This window comes from Liolophura sinensis, chromosome 9 (genome assembly GCF_032854445.1).
Source record: "Liolophura sinensis isolate JHLJ2023 chromosome 9, CUHK_Ljap_v2, whole genome shotgun sequence".
NCBI lineage: Eukaryota > Metazoa > Mollusca > Polyplacophora > Chitonida > Chitonidae > Liolophura > Liolophura sinensis.
Window position 1 is genome coordinate 31,635,570 of NC_088303.1, and position 26,262 is coordinate 31,661,831.

At 39.6% G+C, this 26,262-nt stretch overlaps 1 protein-coding gene across 2 annotated transcripts in view; it reads right to left on the bottom strand.

Annotated features, from left to right (window-relative positions):
• Positions 1-12,499: 12,499 nt before the first annotated feature.
• Positions 12,500-26,262, bottom strand: part of LOC135474812 (ack-related non-receptor tyrosine kinase-like) — an 82,694-nt gene continuing 68,931 nt past the window's right edge. Inside the window, exons 13-18 of one of the 2 annotated variants that reach the window (XM_064754409.1) lie at positions 25,975-26,104; positions 25,008-25,137; positions 24,421-24,759; positions 20,803-22,335; positions 13,365-13,421; positions 12,500-12,804 (exon numbers count right to left, since the gene is read on the bottom strand). In XM_064754409.1, coding sequence (XP_064610479.1) covers positions 12,589-12,804; positions 13,365-13,421; positions 20,803-22,335; positions 24,421-24,759; positions 25,008-25,137; positions 25,975-26,104 — 2,405 coding nt within the window. In that variant the 3' untranslated portion in view covers positions 12,500-12,588. The remainder of the gene's footprint in view (positions 12,805-13,364; positions 13,422-20,802; positions 22,336-24,420; positions 24,760-25,007; positions 25,138-25,974; positions 26,105-26,262) is intronic. The other variant, XM_064754408.1, reaches the window with a different exon arrangement.

The window sequence follows — 26,262 nt, forward strand, 5'->3', positions numbered from 1 at the left end:
GAATATGTGGTCAAATACGTTAAATCCAGAGTCTTTTATGTGTTTTGTTGTTTCTCTTTCTTCTGTCTCCTTCTCCCAACGAGAACACGATGCATGTGGCCACAACAGAATACAATTTTTGGTTGTCTTTCTGTTTTTTACGAATCACTTTATTTGAACATTTTTTTCTGCTTGATACTCCACTGTAGTATGTCGGACTTCGTGTTGAGGTGGAGTGATGAACATGGAGTTTGCATACTAATGGGAGATTATACGCCATGTTAGATGCTGAAGTTTTGAACCACATTGCCCAAGTGCCGTATTCCAAAGACTATCCAAACCTATTGATATAGGATGGCTTTCTTTAATCTTGATTCGGGACTTTTTCTTGGCATTGCTTTACTTATATTTGGACATGTCTGGTATGTGGCCTGGGGGTAGAATCCGTGTGTCTCCAACTTCCGGAAGTGTGTTCGAGCCAAAAGGAATTAATCACTCCTTCTATACACCCCTATCTGGTTTATCAGATGCTTTGTGTGTGTGTGTGTGTGTGTGTCGTTTTTGCTTGTCAGAGACAAAGAATTCTCTATTAAAGAGGTGTTAAAGGTTGTCTTGTTACCTAGCTTAGTGGTAAAATCTAGTGCCTATGTTATCACTACAAACTTTCAAAGCATAGTTAAGTTTGGTAAATGTACGTTTCTGTATATATTAACATAAATTGTACCTTCATCGTATTTTGCCAGTGTGAAGTGTTATGCACGACACACAATTATAGTAATAGCTCGGAGCACATCAAAAGCCTGGCTCATCCTCACGTGACGACATGTTACTGCAAGGGACACAACCGTTTTGCCGCAATACAATACGTTTCTCCACCTCCCCCCCCACTCCGCCCCCTCGTTTTAGTGACATACTTTGCTCCAACTGTTGAATCTTTGTGTGTCTTAAATATGCGCATCTGTGATATCCATGTTCAGTCTCTGTTATATAAACGCGTATGTATCCCCATATATCATGCCCAATATATCATGCCAAAGTGGGTAACACGTGCATCAGGTGTTCTTATATGTACATTTAATGATATTTTACATGTCGTAATTGTTTTAACCCTGGAGGTCAAACCCGCATTGTATGTATGTATGTATGCATGCTCGGGATTTTACGTTGTACTTAACAATTTGTCAGTCATCCCCACGACCATGAGTCTTCGGGTGTGTAAATATATACCATGCTTTTTATGCCATTCGGCCAAAGTGCTATCGTCACTGAAGTATCATGCCGAAGACACGAGATATGACACCCCACCCATTTCCTTGTGCTAACTTCTCAGTGTCCAATGCCAAGCGAGGCAGCAACAAGTGCCATTTTAAACCAGCTTTCTACCTAGTCATGTGCGTTATTGTGCTTACCTTCTGATTCAGATGAATTCCGACGTTTGTATTGTGGGGGACAAGCGAGTCTATCTGCACACCTTAGAGTATAATCTCTAATCCTAATCATACGTGTTTGGTATTTTGGGGTCATAAACCCAAATGACGTTGTATTTCTGCAATGTTACAACATGAACTCAGCCTACCCGTGTTCATGTATATTGTTTCATTGAAAAATGTAAGTTATCTAACCATCCTAGTATAGTCAATCATGTGGAGATTTTCTAACCCTCCGTTATTTCAAACCCTCGCTATTGTCTCCTTATGTCCTTCTTTAAACCAGTCCCGTAGCCTCTTATCTCTTGCTTCAAACAAATATTGTAGCCTATTATCTCCTGCTTTAAGACGTTGCTGTAGCCTCCTTATGTTCAGCTTCAAAACAATGTCGTAGACTTTTATACCCTTCTTCAAACCGATGCTGAACTTATGTACTCTGCTTGAAACCAGTGGAGCAGCCTGTCGTATTCTACGTCAAACCATGCGACAACCTGCTTGTGCTCAGAGTGAAGCCGAAGTCGGCTTGTTCTCCCAGCGGTTTCCTGGCTTGTAAACAGCATACATATTTGTCAGACGTTTAACTTAAAACCACTTTAGCCCAAATTAGCCAAAATGGTAACATTGTCTAGCCTCTTCTTTTCGAATAAGCCTTAATATAACTGCGGTATAGGCCATCATTACTCTTGTACGTGTGTTTCTTTTCTTTTTTTTGATCAAATTAAAAAAAGGGCTATGTCTGAGTACGTGTACTTTCTTTAGTGCCCAATTAGGCAACAAATCTGGCAGTGTATGTTTTTCTCTCTGAATCAGACACGGTCAGACTCTTATTCTTATTAACTATTAAGGCCGTTATTTAAACACCCATTACCATGGTGCTTATCTTGAGACGAAACTTTTGTTAGAAAATATATGGCTTTCAGGGTGAAACACGGTAAAGGAAAATGTAAGAGGTATGCTTTCATAGTAACCAAACCAACTATTCATTAACTCTCATGGTTCTTTAGAAAGCTTACAAAATAGAAACTAAATGGTTAAGTTCTGAGAATTGCAATGGTGTTTAGAGTACCGTACATACATGCACCTTGTCCCAAGGTTTGAGCATGCACGTTGTCACTTTATTTGTCTTTCTGTGCTCACATCTTTTAAAAGCAAGGCCAAAACTACACTATATGGAGAAATGTTATAAAAAGGGTAGAAGATTTTTACAAATCTAGGAGTAACGCAGAGCAATGATCTAAATTGCAAGTAACATATTGCCATTACCGTCAGACAAGGATATCGAACGGGTTTCATATATGAACAGCCATACTATCATCCTTCACAAGATTTGACTCGCTCAAATTTCTTTGGATAGCTTATCCTTAGTTCTTTTAACTCTGGAGTATACAACTGAATTTCAATTAAAAAAAAAACAACAAAATGACAACTGAAGACATCTCAATTTGTCCATCACTCAGATTTCACAGAAAGTCTGAGTGATGCTAGAATGTACTCTGTTAATGCTTTAGACGACTCTGTCACATAGCAGCAGGTTATACTATTAAAATAACAAACATTTTTTTATTCCTTCAACATAAAGGTTGTGTCTGGATAGCCGGATATTATGTTTAATTTACCAGTGAAGTGTTATAACAATAGAATACATTCTAGTATCACACAGACTACAGACTTTCTGTTAAATTAACATATTGTAAAAAAATTTTCAGTGTAGTAGACTTACAAGTCTCTTCTGTGTGTACAAGCATGTCTGTGTTATATATTTAAGAAGGTTGTCAGCAATGTTTAATTCAGAAAGTCACGAAAAGCTGTAATGTGCACTACCAGTTGTTTGATTGCTCCTTATTCACTCCAGAAACAACGCAGACCTATAACGATGACAGAGAAATAGGTCTACTTGTGTTTGAGGGATCGTAACTTCTATACTTAACTAAGTCATGATAGGTTGTTTCAAAGTATGTATGTAAGCCGAGGTTTGACGCCGTACTTAACAATTTTCCAGTCATATGACGAGGAGTCATTAGACCTAAACTGTGTCTTCTCGTAGCAGACTTTCCGCCACTGAAGTATCACGCCGAAGACAACAGACACGACCTAGTCACATCATACTGACACCGGGTCAACCCGTCTGGCTTCCGTACTCGAGCCTCTCAGTGCTGAGCGTCAAGCGAGGCAGCAACAAGTACCATTTTTAAAGTGATTGGTATAATTTTTTCAAAGTAATAGTGATGTTCATTTTCTCGCCTTGAAGTATGAGCCTACTTTATTTAAATATGTGCGATTATTCTTTAGTGTACAGTCAATTCAATGCTTCATTCTCAAAGACCTATATATTAGGCTTGACTTGATATCGTTGCTATGGCTATTGATTGTTATTGCTAATTTGGGCTCGTCACTGGCCTATCAATGGCATGATGCACCGTACAGAACATACACCGATAAGTATCTCCAATGATATTATTACTATTATTATTATATACGTATGAAACTTAACCGTCATATAAATCAATTCTTTCTATCTTGTAACGATAATTCGTCATATCACAAGGAAACCAGCTTGCAGTCCCTGCTGCAAAGCGGTGCGCAAGTTTGCGCATGCGTAAGCGTCATGGTTACACATAGGCCTACGTTGCCATAGCGGTGGTGCCTGCAGCAGAGTTTTACGCACGTCTGTAGAACGGGTTCCAGCATGGGATTCTCACCATCACCCCACTGTAATACATTGTACAGTATTATAATACACAGTATATTTTACCAGCATGTACTTCACGTTGTTTGAAAAGGGCCATTGGTTATAAGTCATAAAAACAAATAAACAATTAAATTAAATAGACAAAGAATGGATATAATGAAAGGAGTTAATAAATGATATTTTTAGGGTTCTGCACGTCGAGCTTCAGATATATAGGTTTATACCCTAAAACCAAATACAGACTTCAGGATTACACAGCTTAAGTTGTAAGGTTGTCACCGCCTAAGGATTTTTTTATTCTAAGTATAGAAAATATCCTCTTTGTTACTGTGTGTTGAAATAACATTAAAATTATACTATTTCAAATTTGTTTTGTTCTTTTTCCTACCAACTACTTGATTTGATGGCAGTTACATTCATATATATATATATATATATATATGTGTGTGTGTGTGTGTGTGTGTGTCCCGATACACAGTATATGCATAGATATGCGTAAACATGTAATGTGCATTCATTACATGCTTACAGATATACCATGAATTCATGACGTGTGTAGAGACGTAGCGTGAATTCATGACGATATGCGTACAGATATACCGTGCAATCATGACGATATGTGTAGAGATATGCCTTTTTGGGGGCAAGGCAAGAAGAAAACGTATTTCAAACTGTACAGAGGCAAGCGGGAATCACTGCATACCACACAGCAAGCATTTCTTCTCATCCACTAAGTATGAAACGCCCTTACATTACAAGATGGCAGAACCTCCATTGCAACCACAGCATCTCATTGAGTAGTTATCAAACGCAGTTTACTTCACATCAACTGCAGTTGCGAAGCAGGCTGGATTTAGCGCATACAGTAAACCAACTATTCCCACAGTGTGAAGACAGTTTAGATGAGCCTCATGAAGAACCCTTACGTGAGACAAGATTAGAGCGATGAACCTCATGAAGAACCCTTACATGAGACAAGATTAGAGAGATGAACCTCATGAAGAACACTTACATGAGACAAGATTAGAGTGATGAACCTCATGAAGAACCCTTACAAGAGACAAGATTAGAGCAATGAACCTCATGAAGAACCCTTACATGAGACAAGATTAGAGAGATGAACCTCATGAAGAACCCTTACATGAGACAAGATTAGACTGGTGAACTTCATGAAGAACCCTTACACGAGACAAGATTAGAGTGATGAACCTCATGAAGAACCCTTACATGAGACAAGATTAGAGTGATGAACCTCATGAAGAACCCTTACATGAGACAAGATTAGACTGGTGAACCTCATGAAGAACCCTTACATGAGACAAGATTAGAGTGATGAGCCTCATGAAGAACCCTTACATGAGACAAGATTGGAGTGATGAGCCTCATGAAGAACCCTTATGTGAGACAAGATTAGAGCGATGAACCTCATGAAGAACCCTTACATGAGACAAGATTAGAGAGATGAACCTCATGAAGAACCCTTACATGAGACAAGATTAGAGTGATGAACCTCATGAAGAACCCTTACATGAGACAAGATTAGAGCAATGAACCTCATGAAGAACCCTTACATGAGACAAGATTAGAGAGATGAACCTCATGAAGAACCCTTACATGAGACAAGATTAGACTGGTGAACCTCATGAAGAACCCTTACATGAGACAAGATTAGACTGGTGAACCTCATGAAGAACCCTTACATGAGACAAGATTAGAGTGATGAACCTCATGAAGAACCCTTACATGAGACAAGATTGGAGTGATGAGCCTCATGAAGAACCCTTACACGAGACAAGATTAGAGCGATGAACCTCATGAAGAACCCTTACATGAGACAAGATTAGAGAGATGAACCTCATGAAGAACCCTTACATGAGACAAGATTAGAGTGATGAACCTCATGAAGAACCCTTACAAGAGACAAGATTAGAGCAATGAACCTCATGAAGAACCCTTACATGAGACAAGATTAGAGAGATGAACCTCATGAAGAACCCTTACATGAGACAAGATTAGACTGGTGAACTTCATGAAGAACCCTTACACGAGACAAGATTAGAGTGCTGAACCTCATGAAGAACCCTTACATGAGACAAGATTAGAGTGATGAGCCTCATGAAGAACCCTTACATGAGACAAGATTAGAGTGATGAACCTCATGAAGAACCCTTACGTGAGACAAGATTAGAGCGATGAACCTCATGAAGAACCCTTACATGAGACAAGATTAGAGAGATGAACCTCATGAAGAACCCTTACATGAGACAAGATTAGACTGGTGAACCTCATGAAGAACCCTTACGTGAGACAAGATTAGAGTGTTGAACCTCATGAAGAACCCTTACATGAGACAAGATTAGACTGGTGAACCTCATGAAGAACGCTTTCTTATCAGCATCACTATGAACTCTTGGTAAACGGCTAAATTTCACATTGCTGTGCGAAAAATCCTCAGAATAAAGTCTCTAAACAAAAATAAAATGTCTCTGTTGGTGAAGGACAAGACAAATGCTTTTAGAAAATGTATTATGTTTCATTTATTGGGCTGTTTTTGACAATAATACATCTAGATCTTTACACATGTTCATAGACAAATGTCACTATTGTTGGGGAGAGGGAAAAAGACGAAGCTGTAAATTGTGAGATTTCTTCAATTATCAAACACATGTTAAGGTACAATTCTATGGACAAATGCTTATTTACAGGCAGAGAAAAAATATAAATATACTTTGATAACAAAAAAAGCAGCATAGCCCTAACATATATTAATTAATATGACAAGAAGAGCATATAAGGAAGACGGAAATGCACAAGCATGACAAAGCTGCAAATTAACACTGTAAAAGCGATGGGGTTGTGGAATGGGGGGGGCGACATGATTATATAAGTATTAAATACAGAAAGACGGAAAATTCTACAAAAGCTTTAGACATTAAACATACTTGTTTTTAAAGTACACAGACTAACATCTAACAAAACCTTTACCATGCAGGGCCTCTTTCCATGTGATAAACTTCCAATGACAATTGCCAGGTTCATAGTGATTGGTTCTCTGAATAATTAGGTCATTATCCACTGACCTATTTCTTGAAACTAGGTCAATCGAAATAGGATTATGCAAACAATAACAAGTCAAACCACTGGCACAATTTATCTTGTATTCATATCTTCTTTCATATGAACTTCTAGGTATGGTACTGTACAAAAAATCCACGGTGTCTGCTGGTTGGTTGATTTCCCAGCTACAGAATGATATAGTGTCACATGTAGTCACAAGGATCTGCTGTCTGGCCGATTTCTCAGCTGATCCATGGTATAAATATAAGTACAGCATAATCACTTTTTTTTCCAAAAATTGTGTCGTAACAGAAACCCAGCAAAATTTTTGTTGAATTCAATCACTCACTCAGTCAATCACTCACTCAACTGTTAAATCATCAGCCAGCAGTTTCTGCTGCAACTGTCACTGGTAACAAATTAGGTCATAATATGCGAGTTTGTACATCCCAGACAGAAAAATATTTTACAAGTTACAATAAAAAAAAATAAACAAATGCAATACAAAAAGACTAGTCACACACATAAGATCTATTTAATGAAATAAAGTTCCAGTAAAGATTTCCAGTAAATCTATTTGTGTGGGTGATTACTCATGGAAAATGATAAAGTATAAAGAAAATTGCACTCAATAAAACAAACCATTGGATCTCTGATTTCAAATAGATTCTTGTTCATATTACAAAGTTGCATTTTAACCTCACGAACAGCACAAAAAATTTATGAATGAACCATGGGCAGCTTTCATGAAACTGACAAGTCAAAAATGTCAGTCAAAAAATAATCCAACCTACCACATCTGCCAGAATGGTTATAAGGTTAGCCTTTCAGGCTAAAACGTTTAAATGGGAACACATTTGGTGGGAGCCCGGAGTGGTTATCATTGGTGTGTCCGTCAAAAAAAAAAAATGCTGCGAAACAGAATCTTCAAACAGCTTGACTCATTCTGTTTTCTTTCCTTCTGCTTCAATAAAAGTTAAAGGGTCTGGCCATGTGACCTTACATGAAGGAAACTTGATGCCCCACATGGGACTTCATTTCTTCATGGCTTTCATGTACCACATGTAATGCAAGAAAAACAAAATCGTATTCCTGTAGTCAAAAGCCCTCCCCCCCCTCCCCACTAACTCTCTCCAGTTGTGTTACAATGGTTTTCAAGCAATTCAATACTGCACTCCAGAGTTCAGTTTTCAATAACAATGAAGTACTTCTATTTCCTTTGTGTTTGAAAGAAGGTGAAATGGTTTCGATGACAATATTTTTAAAAACAGATCAACACAGTATGCTCAAACATAAGAAATCCATGTGTTTCCCTCACTGTTTAATCTCTATTCCAAGAATAAAGTTGATGTGAGCCTTAGAAATAATGCATAGACATACATGTAGAGCTGATAAATTATTTCATATTGTAATATGTCAAATAATAATCAATGGTGCTGATACCTTGATGTTATATCAAACAAACCACCTCGTGTTAACACAAGAAAAATGACAAAACAAATCTCTCCATTTGTTTCGACTTTACTTGCACTTGGTGATAAAATAATGACCTCAACTGATCAGTGTGACTAACAGATGTTTATTGTTGGGTTTGCCATGCATTTTACCCTCTGATGGCAGGATTTTAAACCAAAATGACAATGAATGTACTTTCAGGATGAGCATTCCATGTCATTCAAAAAAATGTATAATCTAAGGAATAATAATAATAATAATTATCATATATATTTATGTATAATCATTTACAATATCCTTGATCCCGTGGTAAAGTTGGCATCTTTGTTTGGCATATACATATGTGTATGTAGGAAATATCTGTACGTTGTTATGGGACTGCTTCAACTAAAAACAAAGCTTGACAAAGTCAAATTTTGAAGGTGTTGGAAACTTGATACAGGCAAGTCTTGAAAATGTCAGATGAGAAAGATAGGGAAAGTCACATAGTCTCCAGTCAGTGGTAAGAAAATTTTTTTTATCAATTAGGCAGCTGATAAATGAATTCCACTTTTTGTTCTAATTTACACTCCTTGCTCCAACACACTCACCCTGCTGCAACTCATGCTCCATGCTACAACGCACCCTCCATGCTACAGCACACACTCTCTGCTACAACTCGCACATCCTGCTACAAAACCACGTTAATCATTTAAGTTTGGAAATAAATTTACATCAACTCTGGCTGGGCTGATAGATTTCTTAGCTTTTCTATTAAAACAGGGTTTCATGTCAATGAAGTAGAATGTATTGGTGGACTGGTCAGCCTCAGGGCATTGTAATAATTTCACATTGTACTTTTCACCAGTCTGGCTAAAACAATAATCCTTTAACATATATCCATAAATGCAAACCATGCGCAAAGGTTTGAGAATTCAAGCACATGTAGGTGAGAAGCTGTGTGAAAGAGTTCCAATCTTCATGTTTTTTTTAAGTCCTTTTTTATCCCACTTTCCATCCATTACAAGGCAAGTTGTCACCTGTTGTATCTGTATTAAATTTGGAAGACATGATTTGACAATTTTGACAGTGAAATACTGGGGTGTGAGAATTATGACACTGGTTCATAACGCTTCAATATACATGGTGCATGTATCACCTAAATCATACATGAATATGAACAAATGCAAAACCATACCCAACCCTCAGTATTAAAGGGTATTTTCTCATGACTACTACGACAGCCAATCACAATGTGTAAATTCTTCAACCTTTTCACATTTTTGCATGGTGTGTATTATAACACATTCTGAAGGCATTACACTGTGTAGACTGACCAAGTTACACTTATTGTGAAGCTCTGAAATTGGCCAATCTAACCAATTTGGTTTTGTCTTCAAAATCAAATTATCAAGGTGCATAAACCATACTAATAATTAGGAATTAGGCTAGGAAAGGTTAACATTTCCCAGCACTAACAGCCTGGTGCTTCCTGGTAAAGCATGGTGTGAACTGTTTAGTCAACAAGACCACAGATATCAGATCTGTAAAACTCAATCTCATTGGTGGACAGATTTACTTGGGCAGCAGGAGATTATTAAGGTCAGACAGAGGTCAAATTTTTGTTCTGTTCTAATGGTAATTCCCTAAGAAGTACATGTTCTTTGGTCACACTCTCTGCAAACAACATTTTTAACTTGAGTCCACACAACAAAAGAACATTTAACTAAATAATGCTACAAGGATGATTTTTCTCCATAGGCAATAATACTGGTTGTTCATCACTCATACATTCCTGTCTACTGAAGGCTGTAACAATTCTCTGTTAGGCTGTGGAGCATTTGTAAATCCCAGAAAGAAAACAATTGTCATGGATATAGAAAATATGACTTTCAGACAATCTAAGAAATCTGGAGATGAAAGCAGGAAAACTTTTCCCATCGAAATGAAAGTCGAAAAGGTCTCCAAATTTCAAAGATTCAAGTCTTCCACCGAGTGGTGCATGGGTACTTGCTAAACTCAATACAATTTTAAATATTCCAAATGAAACGAAATGAAGAGTATTCCAGTTTGTAGCAGAAATGATGAACATTGTTGTACAAGGGTGGTTGACACACATCTGCTGGTACATTGCTTCCTTAAATAACAAAACGAAGTTTTCAAGTTTTACTTCAAAACAGGCTAGTGATTGAGTTTGACCTACATGTAAGTGTTTGGTATAATAAACAGAGTACATGTATATGATTAGCAAATAGGTATTTCCATACATTATCTGAATGTATGTACACACAATAGAAATCCAAAAGCTCACCCCTGAAGCTTAGAATAATCTTGGCAAGTTTATAGGAAGGTGTCCTTACATGTGCGAAGTTCAGCACAGTCTCAAACCCACTGTCCAAGAGGTTCTGTAGTCCAAGCACAACCTCCAGTCTGCAGTACCACAAGAGACTCCCTTCATCTTTGCATTCTCATTAGAACGCGCTGCACAATGACATCTACACCTTCACCTAGCTGTATTCCGCCAGATGATACTTTTTCAGGCACAAGGCACAAACCCACACTCTCGCCACTTGTTTTATGCAATTAACCATACATATACAAACAGAACACTTTGTTTACAAGCCTAAGCAGGGGTTATGCTTGAATGATCCAGCTGATCACAGTACTTGCACCAACAGAGCTGATGATTTCCTTTAATAAGAGGCCACGCTAGTATCCATGCATTAACATCTCAGAGATGTGTAACTCCCCAAACTCCTTGTGATCAGTTCTTAGTCCTGATCTCCCCACATGCAGAGTTCACATGACCTTCAAGGCCAAACAGTTAATCCACTCATAACCATTCCATGATAATCACCTTGATATCGTCAGTTCACTTGAATCATTGGGACAACAGCTTATGTGCTTGACCAGTGGTTGCCTCAAGATTATAACAGACCTGTTCTATGTTTTTCACACAGCACACTTATAAAGGTACAACCTTCTGTCCATATTCAGCTGTCACAACCTTCTTGTTCCGGTAGTACAAGAATCCACCATCAATGCACTTGCACACTATTCAGGTAACATCCAATCGCATATGTGCAACATTTGCTCTGAAAGAACTGTGCGCAGCACAGGCACGGCATCTCTCATTTGATGGTCAAGCTGGGATTCATTGTTTCAAATGAAATTAGAAACATAATATCATCCATCATGAGATCCCATACCAGTGGTTAAACAGAAACACTTGAAAATCTGGTTCATGTAAACTGATTCCATTCAAGTGCTTTTCATCTTAAAGTCCTTACTCCTAAAGCCCCGTCCAGATTATCCAACACTGTTCAACTTTTGTTAACTCAAACCAGCAAGTTGAATGCTGTTGAGGTAGGTTAAGTGTCCTGTCGACACTACAAATCAGATATATTAACATTGTCCAATACTGTTGTTATGTGTTGAACAATGTAGAGCTGTGTTTTTTGATCAAACTTTCGATAAAATAGAGGGAAATTTCCATCTTTCTCTCCAATGCATGAGACACAGTGACGAGCAGATGGAAGAATTGTGTCAGGGCTTTATCATGGACTCAACTCGTTGACTCAACTTCAAGCTGACTCTTGTTGAGTCCACAAAAGTTGAGTGATGTTGGGTAGTCAGGATGGGGCTTAACAGTATTCTTACAGACAGGATAGTCTTCCTAGTGTAACAGTCACTTCTACCCAGGCAGAGTTTTTAGCCTGAGATGCAAGTCTTGCATGTAAGTGTTGCAAAGTACAGGTGAGGGAAGGTGTACAAGTTGATGAAGGTACAAGCCAGTAAAGCTACACATGCACACGGCGGCAGCTTTTCCTTGAAGTCCACCAGTATCACAGCCTCTACTGGGTGCAGGAGAAAATCCACATGAAGATTCACAAAAAAAATAAAACCCAAAAAAAAAAAAAACAAACTCCAGCAAAACAACACTTGTATTTTTTCAGGTACAGTTCAAACTGAAGCACATCCTCATGAACACAAAAGTACTACCTAAACACTTATAACTTCAGGACTAGAAGGGGGGTGTGACAGCAGAAAGTCCACAGCTCGCTGCACATTCCAGTCATGCCGCATCAGCACATTCTTACACACAGTTACGTCCCCTAGCTGTAAGCTGAGGAGTTGTTTGAGTTTGATGTATTTAATAGCATTGTAAATGTCCCAGTGAGTGTCCTCTAGGGCTCGCTGGCAGTCTTCTGTGCTGACCTGAAAACAAACAAATCACAGTGGATTTAAACAGTGGGATTTGATTTATTTGATTGGTGTTTTACTCAAGAATATTTCACTTATATGCCCGCAGCCAACATTATGCTGGGAGGAAATCGATCACACCTAAGACCTTAAAAGAGGAAATTGCAACTTCCTCACTTGGCGTCCAGCATGAAGGGGATAGTGAAACGACTGGTTGACCTGTATCAGTATAATGGCTTAGGCGGGGTGGCTTGCTTGCCTTCGATAAGGTGACTCAGTGAAGCAGCACTAGATAAAAGAGCTGTGGAAATCCATCCCGCGACAAGGAGGCACATTACCTGCACACTAAGGATTCCTTCATCGTCATATGACTGAAAAATTGTTACGCACGACGTTAAACACTCACTCACTCAAAATTTCTACACCAGCAAGCTAATTACAAGATGTAAGCTGAAGCCTCGAGTTGACACACTTTCCTGGAGTAAATACACATATTTGTATTTGTATAAATAATTATGCCATATTTCATAGCAGTCATCAACATTACATCAGCACAGATATAGACAGAAACTTACATCATTGTCAAAAATTCTTCGCATTGTCTCTATCTCCTCGCAATCCTTCTCCCTGTTGTTAAAAAGGAACACAGAAAACCAACATGTAATCAGCTGATAATGGAGACAATCAATTGTGAACTGCCTGGGGATTTGTGGACAGGAACAGGTCAACTGGGAAGATGATGAAGGCATACAAGAAGAACATGTGAAAAGATCACAAATGAAAACACAGAGTACATTACAAGGCATATCCATGTACTACCAGATGTAGACATGATAGCAGGAGTGGATGAAGTATTAACAGCAGTGGATAAAGCATCAGTGGTGGACGGAGTAAAAGGGATGGACAAAATATTTAAACAAGAGCATCTGGGGTGGAGAAAATATGTGTAGTATCAGGAGCGGACACTGTAACAGGGGTGGACACAACATCAGGAGTGGACGTTGTACTATATGTGGACTTCGTGAGTGGATGTACATGAAATCAAAGGAGTGGATGTTATGTAAGTGGATGTAGCACTGAGATGGAGAAAGGTAACAGGAGTGGACATAGTACCAGGGATGGACAAAGTAACAGGGATGGACGAAGTAACAGAACTGGACAAAGTATCAAGAATGGATGAAGTACCAAGAGTTGACAAAGTAACAGGAGTGGACAAAGTACCAAGAATGGACAAACATGTACAGACATGAGATAGAAGAGAAACGGAGCAACAAAAAACAGTGATTAAAAAAGTTGTATCAACTGAATACTGATGAGCAGATCAGAGTAAGTTTGGTCAATGTTCCGAGAGAAATGGGATATGTGATATTAGTATGATATGTACTGGTAGTTGTCCAAGCAGATTGTGTGAACAGCTTAACACAGACCATGGTTAGAAAAGATATCTCGAACTGCAAGTAGTACATGTAAATGCAAGACATTGCACACTGATGGTCAGTTATTTATACCAGAGGTGTCTGCAATAACAGACACACAGACAGAATTATTAGAGATGTGATAGCAGACAGATACAAACCACCAAACAAACCTATAATCAAGACATATGGCGTTAAAAGCATTTAAAGGGCAAAGGTCAGAGTAGTTGTAAAAACAGCCCCATAGATATTATTATATGAATAAATAGAAATTAACATCAGCAATATCTTTTGATGTAGCACCAATAGGAATCTTGAAAAGATAATATAATTTGACAACTGAGGCCCTCTTGAAAAAAAATTTTGGATTTTACCCTACAACTAATGTTGATGGGTCTCTTGAAACCTGTCCAAGTAGTCAGCAGCATGATTAATCTTGACATAGTCCAACGGCCGGGTTTAACCTTCAAAAATTTATTTACGTCCAAACTTAACCGAATACAGATTGAGCATCAAATCTAGACATTGTGTGTAAGAAGCCGCTGCAGTCAGCAATATTATACGTGGATATATTAAGGCATCAACAAGGCAAAGGCAATGGGGATCGGTCAGATGTGACTGTCAGGTCCTTTCAATCCGTAGATCCCCACAAATCGAGCGTTTTGGATTTCCTGAGAAGCTGGGTCATTCACTGGTTGGCATAGCTGTCAGTCATCTGGATGCAGACTTGCTGGAGTTGCTTTGGGTAGATACAGATCAAACTCACATGCTGGTTACCATGACAACATTCGTATGTACATGTAACATGCAAAAAAGTTTTGGGGGTTTGCTACACTGGCAAAAAAAATGTCTAAAATCTGTATGCCACCAAGTAACCAAATACTACCTCAACCAACAAAAGTCAACATGATAGCAAAACAATTGTAAATGGTAAAATCTAACACACTCTTCACAACATGATTACGACATTGGTCTTTGAGACGTAACACCTAAATGAAGGAATAGGGCAAAGAACTCATCTGGTGGGAATTGCCTCCCTTTACCATCCACCCAAAACCGATTCCAAAACTATAACACTTATTCTTTAACAGCAAAAACAAAAACAATTTCATGCACATGCAAAGTACTATCCTGAACAACCCCCACTATCCCATGCACAGCTTTTCAGTATTAAATATAAATGTACTAAAAGTTTTTCTGACGTTGGATTCTATTAGTTATTAGATTAAAGTTGCACATACATGTACATGAGACAAAGTGTTCAACCCTCCTCCCCCCCGCCCCCCACACAAAAAAAGTAAAACATATCTATTTTGCAGAAAACACTGCCACTTGCTCAAATGATTCAATTTTTTTATTACCTTGTTTTTATTATTATCTGAAAGATCATGAACTTCTATTTATCAGTGGAGTTATCCAAAAATTGGAATTTTACGGGTACAGGTACTTGTTTTTCTGTATAAGGTGTGAACTGAAAGTGTGAACTTGTGACACATCAACTGGCAGAATGAATATATTTAATCTACACAAAGACTACCCCAATTCTTCTAATTTTTGGGACACCTTGTCTGCTGTTTTTAGCCAATATATATATATGTAACTGTACCAGGAATATCTAATGTCTTGTTTTTCTCACATGGTTAGTCCATCCAATGAACAACATATTCATATCTTTACACTTCCAAAAAATCTGGGAAAGAAATGTAACACTTTGCTTTCGGCACTACTAATATGTGTCACAAAATTAGAAGAAATAGAGTACTAATACTGTTATCCGGTACTCTGACTTTGTCACATTTGTTACCGAGTATACCAAGGTATTTACATGAACAACCACTTGTTACATGTGTGTACAGGTCAGAGCCATACGTACTGGTAGAAGCTCCTGTGTTTAGACATATAACAGCCTATATTATATCCACTGTAGTTCTCATTTTCCGTAATGAACGGCGAAACAAAATTTTAGAGAATCACAAAACTGTTAAAACTGAATCCTATCGCATGTTTACTTACAAACGAATTTGTAACACCTATTAAGCTTAAATTCACGAAGATGTGGGTCAACTCTTACGCAGTTTTGCTTTTATGTGTTTTTATGAAGGACTGTAGGTTTACTTATAGTTGAGTGTGATATACGTTAATCGCATCAGGGTGAACATGCACCCCGAACTTAGGGCTGTTTCCATACACAGGGGTACCAGTCAGCTGATCATACAGCTTTTCACACATTCTTCTGCGAACTAACTCCAGGACTTTGACTTGATTACCTTGTGAAATATTGTGTAACCTGAATTTAATAATAAAACTACAGGCAGCACAAGCCTTGTGTACATTTTGGTACAATAACAAACTGCTTATACTATTCTGAAGTGTGCAAAAAGGCTTGGGCTGCCTGTTTACAGACCTGGTTACAGTGAGCTCACACTGCATGTATATCCCAATACCCTGTGTACGGACCTGGTTAACATGTCCACAGACTGTCCAGTGATGTACCACAGTGAGCTCACACTGCATGTATATCCCTAACCCTGTGTATAAATCTGGTTAACATGTCAAAAGACTGTCCAGTGATGTACCACAGTGAGCTCACACTACATGTATATCCCGAACCCTGTGTATAAATCTGGTTAACATGTCCACAGACTGTCCAGTGATGTACCACAATGAGCTCACACTGCATGCATATCCCTAACCCTGTGTATAAATCTGGTTAACATGTCAAAAGACTGTCCAGTGATGTACCACAGTGAGCTCACACTGCATGTATATCCCAATACCCTGTGTATGGACCTGGTTAACATGTCCACAGACTGTCCAGTGATGTACCACAATGAGCTAACACTACATGTATATCCCTAACCCTGTGTATAAATCTGGTTAACATGTCAAAAGACTGTCGTGATGTACCACAGTGAGCTCACACTACATGTATATCCCAAACCCTGTGTATAAATCTGGTTAACATGTCAAAAGACTGTCCAGTGATGTACCACAGTGAGCTCACACTACATGTGCATCCCTAATCCTGTGTATAGATCTGGTTACCATGTTAACAGACTGTCCAGTGATGTACCACAGTGAGCTCACACTACATGTGCATCCCTAATCCTGTGTATAGATCTGGTTACCATGTTAACAGACTGACCAGTGATGTACCACAGTTAGCTCACAGTACATGAGCATCCCTAATCCTGTGTATAGATCTGGTTACCATGTCCACAGACTGTCCAGTGATGTACCACAGTGAGCTCACACTACATGTGCATCCCTAACCCTGTGTATAGATCTGGTTAACATGTCAAAAGACTGTCCAGTGATGTACCACAGTGAGCTCACACTACATGTATATCCCGAACCCTGTGTATAAATCTGGTTAACATGTCAAAAGACTGTCCAGTGATGTACCACAGTGAGCTCACACTACATGTGCATCCCTAATCCTGTGTATAGATCTGGTTACCATGTTAACAGACTGTCCAGTGATGTACCACAGTTAGCTCACACTACATGTGCATCCCTAACCCTGTGTATAGATCTGGTTAACATGTCAAAAGACTGTCCAGTGATGTACCACAGTGAGCTCACACTACATGTGCATCCCTAATCCTGTGTATAGATCTGGTTACCATGTTAACAGACTGTCCAGTGATGTACCACAGTTAGCTCACACTACATGTGCATCCCTAACCCTGTGTATAGATCTGGTTAACATGTCAAAAGACTGTCCAGTGATGTACCACAGTGAGCTCACACTACATGTGCATCCCTAATCCTGTGTATAGATCTGGTTACCATGTTAACAGACTGTCCAGTGATGTACCACAGTTAGCTCACACTACATGTGCATCCCTAATCATGTGTATAGATCTGGTTCCCATGTTAGACTGACCAGTGATGTACCACAGTTAGCTCACACTGCATGTATATCCCGAACCCTGTGTATAAATCTGGTTAACATGTCAAAAGACTGTCCAGTGATGTACCACAGTGAGCTCACACTACATGTATATCCCTAACCTTGTGTACAAACCTGGTTACCATGTCAACAGACTATCCAGTGATTTACCACAGTGAACTCACACTACATGTATATGTACGTATATCCCTAACCCTGTGTATAGATCTGGTAACCATGTCAACAGACTGAGCAAAGATGTACCACAATGAGCTCACACTACATGTATACCCAAATACCTGTGAGCAGTCTTGGTTAGCATGTTAACAGACTGTCCAGCGATGTACCATAGTGTGCTAACACTACATGTCCCTATAGCCCTAGCCCCTGGGTATCAGTATCACACAATTTATGATCATTATGCATACAATTATGCAAATCAAGCTGCCATGTTTCCTGAGATTTTTCCCTGTCGTAAACCTGACATAAATCTTAGTGAAAATGATGATAGTTTATACGCAGGCTTATTTGAGACAGTGTGATTTTTTGTGACGGTGTGATTTTTGAGACAGTGTGATTTTTGTGACTGTGTGATTACACAATTACATGGTTTCTGCCAATTCAGAAAAAATAAATTTTCCTTGTATTCCCTCTATCTTCAACTGCCCATCTAAATTAAAAAAAAAAAACCCAAAAAAACAAAACCAAAAAACCCCCCAAAAAACAATAAAAATAGCTCCCCACCAGTTGGACAGTAGAAGTCTTGTTATGAAAAGTATGGCGCAAATGAAAAGTATGGCACAAATGAAAAAAAGGAATATGGATCAAGAGGAAATAAACATCAAAGGGAAGAAGGGAAGAGAATACAGAAGGCAACAAAAAAGGGAGAGGAAATTAACTGATCAGTTGAAAGATGGGAAAAACTATAAGTTACAGCAAAAGAGAACTAAAGGAACAAGGGAATAAACAGTAATGCTTTTCGGTAACAACAAAAACAAGAGTATTACATGCACCTACTACAATATTACCAGTATAATCAAAGACTAACATGCTTAATTCTACATAACTACAGCTCATGCATTTCCTTCCATTCCTTAACAGGTGAATAGACAGGAATTGTCTATATATGTCTAAAAAAAGAAACAAACTTATTATCCAAAATTATATGGAATTTTTAAGGTTTCAAATTGAACTCCAACTCTAATAAAGATGCGTTCAGTAAGCCATTAAAAGAACAAACTCAAGTGAAAACACAATCGTAATGAAACTGATTCAAGTGAAAGCAAGGTTCAGCTGGAATAAATATGTTGAAAGGATAATTGGGTTCTCAGTTTATTAGGCCTTTCAGAGCTGACAAATGTCCGCCTCACGCCCACAGAAATGCCACACCCATCACATTCAATCTCTAAATACATAATAAATAACCTACATTTCAATTTATCTGGATTTCAGGACTTACATCGAGCTCGATATATTCCCTGATGATGACAATATCAGTATATTCAAACTGCTGGCTAACCCATTACATGCCAAAGTTAATGTGAAAGGGGAAAAAATCAATCATTAATATTAGGTATTTTTGGTGAGCTTTGTAGCTGGGCATGCTTGTCTACAGTCCCATACATGTATCTGCAAATCAGTTCTCAGACCTTGCTTTGTTAGGTTTGGGGAGTTTTGGAATCAACCCAAGCATGCTATTGAGCTCAAAGAAAGGACACCAGAGCTCAAGTGGAGAATCTCTCATGACATGATTCATGCAACCTTGCTTTCACCTGTCTGAATTTTCAAGAACAAAACAAAACCACAAAAAAAAACCACATCACAGGAAATAGGTAAGGATGGAGTCAGAGTGTGCCTCCAGAGGTTGAAATGCTACGGGGGTATACATGCAGACAGTTACCTATCTAAAGCAAACTCGAGCAAGTCTTCATAGCTGACGTTATCCGAGGTCTTGTAGCAGGGGACAGGAGAAATCCTGCCAGAAGGAGAGTCCAGTTGCTTAGAGGGGTATGGAGCGTGCTCATGCGTGGGCAGTGCCACTTTCTGCACCCAAAATGGGTCATCTGTGTCATAAAACCCCAAGTCTTCCAGGTCATACCTCACGTTATTTAAACGGAACTTCCTCCGTGGGAATGTAGAAAATCCTGAATGTCTACAGGTCCTGTCACGGTCTAGTTTCGGAGAGAGAGGGCTAGGGGACTTGGGACTGGATGGAAAAAAGACATTGTCGTCGTCGTCTTCCATTTCAAGCTCCGCCTCTTGGGTAGAGTCGAGTGGAGTGGGTGGGGCTGGGGGGAGGTCAGCGTAGGGGTCATAAATGGGCTTGAGGGGAGCAGTGAAAGGGTTGTATTTTGTCCTTGGAGAAGAGACTCCGGGAGACCTAGGAGATCTAACTGGTGGAGGCGGGGCTTTCGGGGACGGCAAAGTTATGGTGAGCGGATGCTTGCGCTCTCGAGGTTTACTGTGAATAGTGAGGGGTTTGATGGGTCTTCTAGGGGGAAGGGGAAGCTGATTGGCTGGGGACTGATCGAAGCTACTCGAGCGGCGGGGTGGCACTGGGGGTGGTGGGCTCTCAGAGGGATCGTGACTGAGGCTTCTGGTTGGCCTCCTAGGGGGTCGCAATACCTGAGCTGCACTGGGTGCTGAGCTATCTGACTGCAGCCTCCTCTTGCGCATTGGCAACAAGGGCTGTCTCTTAGGAATAGTTAGATCCATACCTGGCGCTGTCCGGCCTCCTCGGATTGGGATTGCGCCTCCTCGTAGCATCCTCAATGGGTTCGTGTCCTGTTCCTCTTCGTCTTCGTTGGTAGACGCGGCAGAGCCCTTACGCCCAGGAATCCCCTGAGGTTCCCTCAGATTTCTCGGTGGTGTCGGAGGCTCATTGGCCTCCACGGACTGATGGTCAATACTTCGCCTCATTTTGCTCTCTCTCAGACGACTCATAATCTCTCGTGGAGAGGGCTCTGAGAACTCCTCCTCAAATCCGTATGTTTTTGTCTCTCTTTTATCCGTCTTTTCAATGTCCCTTTCCGTGGAAGACGAGGAAGACAGAGAGGAGTTCTCTGCTCTGCTGGACCTCTTCAGGTCTCCTACGTTCTTGTTCAGGTCGTTGTCATCAAACTCTTCTACCTCTGCCTTGGGCGGCTTTCCCGCTGGTTTAAGGAAGCGATGGGGGTCTGCTGAGCCTGAGGAAGAGGTGGATCTGACCGTGGGCTCTACTCTCTGCACCTCTGGGCGTGGCCTTGGCGGGGGAGGCTCAGAGGGCTTCTTCAATTCCACACGTGGTCTGGGCACAGGCTTGCTAGAGTAACCTCTGCTGGTGGGTTCAGGTATTCTACTTGCCACAGGCTCTGGTATTCTGCTGCTACTTTGCTCGGCAAGTCTACTTGGTTCTGGGATTCTACTTGTAATAACCGGTTCTGACACCTTGCTACTGCTATGTTCTGTAACTTTACTACTAGTTTCTGACACCCTAGTATAATAAGGTTCTTTTTCCTTGATGTCATGTGATCCTGACACCTTACTCTTGTAAGGTTCCGATATCTTACTACCATAAGGTTCCAATATCTTGCTGCCATAGGGCTCTGATATCTTACTACCGTAAGGTTCCGATATCTTGCTACCATATGGTTCTGATATCTTGCTACCATATGGTTCTGATACTTTGCTACCATAAGGTTCTGATATCTTGCTACCATAGCGATCAGACAACGTACTGTTAAAGGGCTCAGATACTTTACTACCATTGGACAACCTGGACACAGGTTTTGGATCAGTCTGTCCGTATTTCTTATTCTGTTGTTGCGCTTGTGACTCTCTGCTTTTGTCTTTTTCATCCTCTTTGTCTTTGTCAGCACCCCGCACCACCAAGATGTTATACGCTTCCTGAGATTCTGGTGGGAAGTCATCGCTCATTTCAGCCTTGTTCTCCAGCTCTTCTGAAAACGTTTGCTTGCGATCGCTCTTTGGGCTGGAGCGCTTTAATGAATGTTTAAGCCTGTCAATCAGTTTTGGGGACTCTGGTGACGTGTGGCCGTCAGTCTGGGGTGTGTCAGGCCATATCGGCACAGTCTGAACTGGCGGAGAGTCCGCCTTCATGTGACTGTTCGTTACTTGTGACGAAATCTCTTTGGCCATAGAAATGGCGTCATCGATCATGCGCTCATCTGAAGCAGAGAGCGGTTTGACTTTGGCCTGCTTCTTGGTTACTTCATACTTTGTATCTTTTTTGATATCCTAGAAGCAGAAGAAGAAAACAGCTTTTATGAGGTTAAGTTTCCCAAAGTCACATAAACTGTACATGTAAAAGAACGGGTGGTTATCTTATCAATAATCAAACTACTATTTTTACACCACTGTCAAGAAATATGACTAAGCAAGAAATGTTACTTGTTTGGATATGGCTGCTCAAAAATTTACATTTGGTTGAACAAACTAATAAATTTTCAGCCCTAATGTCCAAAAACTATTGTTTTTTTTTTTTCCTTTTTATTTTAAATCAACACCAGAACAAACTTCACAGTACAGAAAATATACACATCAGCTGCGTAATTTCCACGGCACACAAACCTCAACCAACAACAACTTGGTGTGATGTAACAAAGGGTATAGATATGTGTACTTGGATATCTGGGATAGACGGGGGTATGTTTCTGAACCACATTCATATGTAGGTAAACGGAGTACATGTCAAACATATGAAGTCCTCAATACTCTTAATATGTGAACTCCAGTTGATTCTTGGTATGATGACTGGTCAGACTAGAATCGTCATGCTGTTGGTAAATTTTGCAGTGAATAGAATATTATTATTAAATTAAGTTATTATTAAAGTCATTCGTAAGAGGTGCCATGAGACAACAATCTGAGGCAATAATCAAAAACCATTTCACGCAAATTAACTTATCAAACATGAAAAAATAGCTTTAGATTTGTTTTAGCTACATGTGTAGCTTTAAAATCAGTATAATTACATAGTAGTATGAAAATCCATTCATTCCACTGAAATGCTCATCTTGGCTTCGAGGAAGCTTATTAGAGTTGAATTTGTCAGCCTCAGTACAAGGTTCTGAGCTTCTATGATTTCTATTTCTGGAATCTGACATTCTGCTGTTTGTTATCAGAACAGTTAGAGCTGAAAACTCCCCCCCCCCAACTTTAAAGATATTACTAATAGGAAAATGTTGAGATTATTTGTCTGATTGGTCAATTTTCCATGTTAACTGCGGATGTTTTCATACGGGAAACATCAGTCTCCAAACACATACATGTAGAGTCTGTGTTTTAGGGATCACATAAACCACCATACAACAAACCCACCAACTGATACACATTTACCTCCCTGTTTTCCCCCATTAATATGCTTCTAAACTCAAGTGCTATAAAACCAACATCCACATTGGAGATAAGTAAATATTTGTTTGCATTTGCGGTTTTTGTTTTAGTACAACCTTCCACAGTTAATAACCACTCTGTCAAATCTGCCGAAGCTTTCGCTTAAAGCAATCCCATCATGCAATTAAAACAGAACATCAATACACACAGGAGTGCAGAACGGTTAGTAAGAGTGAATCAGGTGCATCCTGGGATATGGTACCTACTTACAAATATCACCATATAGCACTCTACAGGCACGGGAAGTAAAACAGATTAAATGAAAACCGTTAGCAAATAATGAATGGATGCTGTTAAAAACAGGAAATGCATGACAATTCACATCAGGCAGTGTCAGTCACAAGTAATGAGACAGACACAGTAATGAGACACAAATAATGAGAAATAGGACATTGATGAGTATTTAAAACATTCAACAAAAACAAACAGAAAGTATGAATGTACTGTAAAAGAACAATCGCTTAGTAACAAAAACAAAATGGCTTCAACGTTTACTAAGGGTCAAATCAAAGACAGATTAAGGGTCAAATCAATGCCAGATTAACCACCAAATCAATGACAGATTAAGGTTTAAATGCCACAATGGCAATATTTCAGCCATATTGTAGCAAGAAAGGATCAAATGAAAAGTTTGTAAATAGTCTGTAACATACACATGCATAGTTAAATCACTCAAGTAGAACTAAAAACAAATAGGGGGCAAGTTAAGGAAGAAAATTAAAACATCTCTGAGTTCATACAGGGGTTGTTTTCCTTAAAACAAAAACAGGGCATTTTCACATAACAAAAAATAAATTCCAAATACAATGGCAATGCAAACCAAAGTCAATACAAGCAAACAAAAAAAATAAAAATTAGCATCCAAGCCATTGCTTGATAGCTGTCCAAATCACAAAACCAATTTCAGAGGAAGGAAGGTGTACTTACTACCCGCGGTGGTTGGGTCGGGAGAGGGGGTGGTGTGAAGTCTCGTGTGTTGGTCGACTGACGTTCCTCTTGTAAGAATGACGACCTGCTCACTTCCATTGGCTCCGGTAACTTCACCGTAGCCACAGGCTCCTCACGGCGAGCTGGGGTCGGCTTTGGCACAAAGCGCGGTTTGGGGGCAGGAGGCGGTGGGGGTGAGCTTGATGGGGGTACCTCACTGGGAGTCGTTCTGGGGGTGGGGGTAGGTGGTTCATCATTCTCCTCTGTTGTTTTTGTATCTTGTTCCTTCAATGCTTTGAACACTTCATCCATGAACGAAGGACCCAGATCCAGGGAACTCTAAAAGTGACGAAGCATTTTCCCATCAAAGTTAAACTTCGCGGTAAGCTGGCTACATGTTCAGTATGTTTATTTATTTATTTATTTGATTGGTGTTTTTACCCGTACTCAAGAATATTTCATAAATTTCAGAAATAACTCAAACATATTTTTTGATTTCACTGTTGCTTAATGCCCTACTCAAGAATCTCTCACTTACGCGATGGTGTTTTAAATGAAGACGTGAAAATACTACAATAAATACTAACAGAGAGATCTGGGAATTTGAAGTTGTCCAGGTCATCGTCAATATCCTGATACGGTGGTGTCTTCTCCCCATCCCTCAGTAGGCTATTGGTATTTATCGTTGACTGGCTCTCCAATGACTCCTTACTCATCCTGTCAAACAATCAATCAAGCTTCCTGGTTTAGATGTCATTTGAAGGCTTCAGGAAAGTGACAAGAATAATAATTACAGGAAACATCTCTGCCCTGTGAGATATCAAACAGTTGGCGACATTTATTCACTTAGTTTATTTGACTGATGTTTTATTTATTTATTTGATTGGTGTTTTACGCCGTACTCAAGAATATTTCACTTATATGACGGCGGCTAGCCTTATAGTGGGAGGAAACCAGGCAGCACCCGGGGGAAACTCACAACCATCCGCAGGGTGCTGACAGGCCTTCCCACGTACGGCTGGAGAGGAAGCCAGCATGAGCTGGACTTGAACTCACAGCGACCGCATTGGTGAGAGTCTCCTGAGTCATTACGCTGCGCTAGCGCGATAATCATCTGAGCCACAGAGGCCATGACTGATGTTTTACAGTCTACTCAAGAATATTTCACTTATACGATGGTGGCCTGCATTTTGGTGAAAGGAAATCGAGCAAAGTCTGGGGGAAACCCATGACCACAAGCAGGTTCATGGCAGACCTTCCCACATAGGATCCAGTTGACAAGTGACGATATAATTAAAGTACCTGTGCTTCTGACGTTTTAAAAAACTATGCTTTGACTTCATGCCTCGAAATCCACATACATATAGCTTAATTTACCTCAATTACTTCACTGTTGTTTAACTGCTGAAGGCAAGGCATGTTTTACTCATTTATATATATCTACATCAAGGTGGATATTTCCATGGACAAACTGAAGTGGCCAATATAAACTACCCTATAAAGAATGTCAGTTTGGTGTAGGTTTTTCTTAGGTATCTGTGGTAAGTTGCTCACCAGCTGTGTCCGATACCATTGGCGCCTATCCCTAGGGACAACTCTGACTGACTGTTCCTCACAGAGAAGTTTCGTTCCGGGCTGTCAGCATAGCGAGGTAGCGATATGGAAGACCCCCGTGTGTCATCCGCTGCCAAATAGAAATAAAAAAAAAAATGCATTCTTAGGGTATGCTTGAAGTAGTTATCTATTTTAATTTCAGGAGAGCACTTCCCAAAAGAAATTTAAAACAGGATTTAAAAATATCAATGACAATTTCTGACAGATAATTTTAAGTTTTGAGTTGCA